Raw genomic sequence first — 3702 nt, 5'->3', positions numbered from 1 at the left:
GTTTATTTAAAGAATAAATATCTATTAATATTTTTATAAAATGGGTGTAATACAACCTTTAATGTTAATTCTTTTAAGTAAAACATAAAAATCACACCCATAAATAAACATACATATAATTGCAGAGATAAATATTTCTGATCCACAATTTGTGGATCACGAGCACGATTTTATGAATCAAATATTGATTTATCATTTGCAGTCTTGATAAGATGGATCAGTACTCGATAAATGGATGTATATTGCAATGCATTAATTTGCTGGGTTATAGCAGCCCGATTTATCGATGTTTATTTTTTTATTCAAATATTATCAACTTTACAGAAAAACTGCAAGAGACAAAAATCATTTATTTTCTTCTCATAGAATTCGCAGAATTTTTTCAGAATTTTTTAATCAACTTTTTAGTATTGCATTTTCTTATTTTCGATAAGTCGGGTCGCTACTATGACCCAGCGAATTAATGCACTGCACTGTATATTTTCAGAAAAGTGAATCTTGCTATGTAGTTTGAATCTTTTTTGTCAGGGGACAGTAGTGCATTTTGCGGATAGGTTTTGAGTTGTCATGCCCTCTCTGTGTCTCAGGTTTCTCTCTGGTATTATAGTCACTGTTTTTTTACGAAGTAAGTTGTATTCCAAAACTTATTGAAAAAAGTGTTGCAAGTAATTTTGCAAATGATAAAAGTATTGTTTTAAGATAAATTAACGCGCAATGGCAACATCAAAGACCACCAATACATATAATAGACAAAATTGGGAAGATGCGGTGAGCATAAAAAGGATTTTTTAATTCAAGCCTTTATTTTGTAAAAATGGTCATTTTTATTTCATATTGCCTTGGCATATTTTTCTTATATAGGAATTCCCAATATTGTGTCAGACGTGTTTGGGAGACAATCCATACATTCGTATGGTAAGTAAAAGTCTGGACAGTTATCAAAAAATTTATTCAATTGTTATTACAAAGTAAAACATAATAAATTGTCTGAATTACAAATTGATGAGAGGTATGTATGAGATGTATGAGATGTATGAGATATATAGGATGTCCTATAAGTTTTAGTCAATTGCTTTTGTAGATAGAGCGGACTAAACTGAGTTCTTTACCATTTTGTAATTTTTGCAATAGTTAACAAGATATTAAACTAAAAATTACCAAATATTGATCTTGAATAATTTTTTATTCAAATACTATCAACTTTACAGAAAAATTGCAAGAGACAAAAATCGTTATTTTCTTCTCATAGAACTCTTAAGAATTTTTTTCAGAATTTTTTATCAACTTTTCAGTACTGCATTTTCTTATTTTTACCAACATGAGAAAATATGATATTAAAAAATTCTGAAAAAATTCTCAGAACTTTATAAAAAGGAAATAAATGATTTTTATTTCTTGCAATTTTGTTGTAAAATTAACATTATTTGAGTAAAAAATTATTCAAGATATTTGGTAATTTTTAGTAATTAATATTTTGTTAACTATTACGAAAATTGTAAATAGTAAAGAACTTTTCGACTCAGTTTAATCCATTCTATCTACACAAAAAAGCACCTGGCCAAAACTTACAGGACATCCTATACACACACATACCTTACATATGAAATATACATATGCACGCACACACACACATGCACATACACACACACACACACACATACACACACACACACACACACACACACATTTATTATAAACAAAATTGTTAATTTAATTAAATAATATTATTGTGAATTAATTTATAGACAAAGGAGAAATATGGAAAGGAATGCAAGATATGTATGCGACCATTTACAGTATTTAGATGGTGTCCAGGAGCAAGAATGAGATTTAAGAAAACTGAAGTTTGTCAGACATGCAGTCGATTGAAGAATGTCTGTCAAACGTGTTTATTGGATTTAGAATATGGTTTGCCTATTCAAGTTCGCGATGCTGCTTTAAAAATTAAGGATGATTTACCACGTTCGGATGTAAATAAGGAATACTATGTACAAAACATAGACAATGAAATTGGAAAAATTGATCCGACAACACCTGCTGGTGCTGTAGGCAAGTCTGCTGCGGCTAGTGATCTGCTGATGAAACTGGCTAGGACGAGTCCTTATTATAAGAGAAACAGACCACACATTTGTTCGTTTTGGGTAAAGGGTGAATGCAAGAGAGGCGAAGAATGTCCTTATCGACATGAGAAACCAACAGATCCTGATGACCCATTGGCAGATCAGAACATAAAAGATCGTTATTATGGTGTCAACGATCCAGTGGCAGATAAACTAATGCGTAGAGCAGCAGCTATGCCTAAACTAGATCCACCAGAGGATAAATCCATCACAACGTTATACATTGGTAATCTGGGTGACGTATTAACAGAGAAGCAGCTGCGCGACCACTTCTACCAATATGGCGAGATTCGTTCAGTGACTATGGTGCCGCGTCAGCAATGTGCCTTCATCCAATATACGCAAAGAAGCGCTGCCGAAGCGGCAGCAGAAAGGACCTTTAATAAACTGATATTGGGTGGAAGGCGGCTCACTATAAAATGGGGCCGTTCACAGGGACGGCAGACGGTGTCGGTGGCTGAAGCAACGAGAGAGATCCTCGAACCTGTCCCAGGATTACCTGGCACATTACCACCACCACCACCATCGGAAAGTATGAGTAGCAACTTCTTCAATCTGCAAACTACTCCTGGTATGATGCCGCCAATGATGATTCCACCACCACCAGTCGCTCCTCAATTTATGTTTCCACCGCAAATAGCAACTGCTGCTGCTGCTGCTGCTGCTGCTGCTGCCGCTGCTGCTGCTGCTGCACCAATTTTTCCTCCAGGAACTACCCCCATTCATTATCCAAGTCAAGATCCGTCCAGGATGGGTGCGTCACAGGGTATAGGCAAACCTTGGCCAGAGGAATAATATTATAATACTATATGTCAATTTTTTATCTAATTATATAACGTTATTTAAAGAAAAATATATCATTTTTGTCCAGACTGATTTTCTCTCTTTTTTTTATATGTTTAATTAATGAATTTTATGTTTAATTAATTCAAATATATCTGTCGCAAAATATTTGTATTGTGTTACGTGAAAGAGTATGAAACCTACGTCATTTTTGTTGTATATTTGTTGGTATGACAACAATATTGATTTTCAGCCTGAGCTAAGTCAAATTCTTTCTGTACTACAGCATTGTCTTTAGCTGACGCCCAAATGTGGCAGGACAATCAAGTTAAATTTGATGTTTCTCATTCGTAATTATAAAATTTAATTATCTTTAAATTATTATTCAGTTTTTAGCATTTACTAATGCAGCTATAAGTTTTGTTTTAACTATGTCAAATAGAATGCTTCGCGCACTTGGACAAACGCGTAGTAAAGTAATTAAGTAGCTACATTTAGTGCTAAATATGCTGAGTGAAAATTAATTATTAAATAATACAGTGAAAATATTAAATCTTTTTTGCATGTAGTAATATGCAATTACGACCTGGTGAACTCACCATCGACAAACTTGATATGATAGAAGATACAAAAGGTAATGCTGGGGATCTAGGAAGATTAATTGTCACCAACTTGAGAATTATATGGCATTCTTTATCCTTGCCACGAATTAACTTAAGTATGAAACGATTAGCATATATATAAATATAATTTTAAACAATAAGTTAGAATATTGATGGATATATATATAATATATATA

The 3702-nt window shown here is 33.1% G+C and overlaps 2 protein-coding genes across 4 annotated transcripts in view; both read left to right on the top strand.

Annotated features, from left to right (window-relative positions):
- Positions 1-553: 553 nt before the first annotated feature.
- On the top strand, positions 554-2915 carry LOC108688219 (pre-mRNA-splicing factor RBM22). Of its 3 annotated transcripts, XM_018194394.1 has the most exons (4): positions 566-625; positions 700-768; positions 862-915; positions 1746-2915. In XM_018194394.1, the coding sequence occupies exons 2-4, from the start codon at positions 715-717 to the stop codon at positions 2913-2915; spliced, it is 1278 nt and encodes a 425-aa protein (XP_018049883.1). In that variant the 5' UTR covers positions 566-625; positions 700-714. The 3 variants fall into 3 exon arrangements, with proteins under 3 accessions (XP_018049875.1, XP_018049883.1, XP_018049891.1); XM_018194386.1 differs by having other exon boundaries at positions 554-768; XM_018194402.1 differs by lacking the exons at positions 566-625; positions 700-768; positions 862-915 and adding an exon at positions 927-1009.
- Positions 2916-3212: 297 nt separating this feature from the next.
- Positions 3213-3702, top strand: part of LOC108688239 (Bardet-Biedl syndrome 5 protein homolog) — a 24245-nt gene continuing 23755 nt past the window's right edge. The window contains exons 1-2 of the mRNA XM_018194414.1: positions 3213-3253; positions 3473-3621. Coding sequence (XP_018049903.1) covers positions 3213-3253; positions 3473-3621 — 190 coding nt within the window. The remainder of the gene's footprint in view (positions 3254-3472; positions 3622-3702) is intronic.

Source organism: Atta colombica, unplaced genomic scaffold (genome assembly GCF_001594045.1).
Source record: "Atta colombica isolate Treedump-2 unplaced genomic scaffold, Acol1.0 scaffold104, whole genome shotgun sequence".
Taxonomy (NCBI): domain Eukaryota; kingdom Metazoa; phylum Arthropoda; class Insecta; order Hymenoptera; family Formicidae; genus Atta; species Atta colombica.
This window is presented reverse-complemented; position numbering and strand designations above follow the sequence as displayed.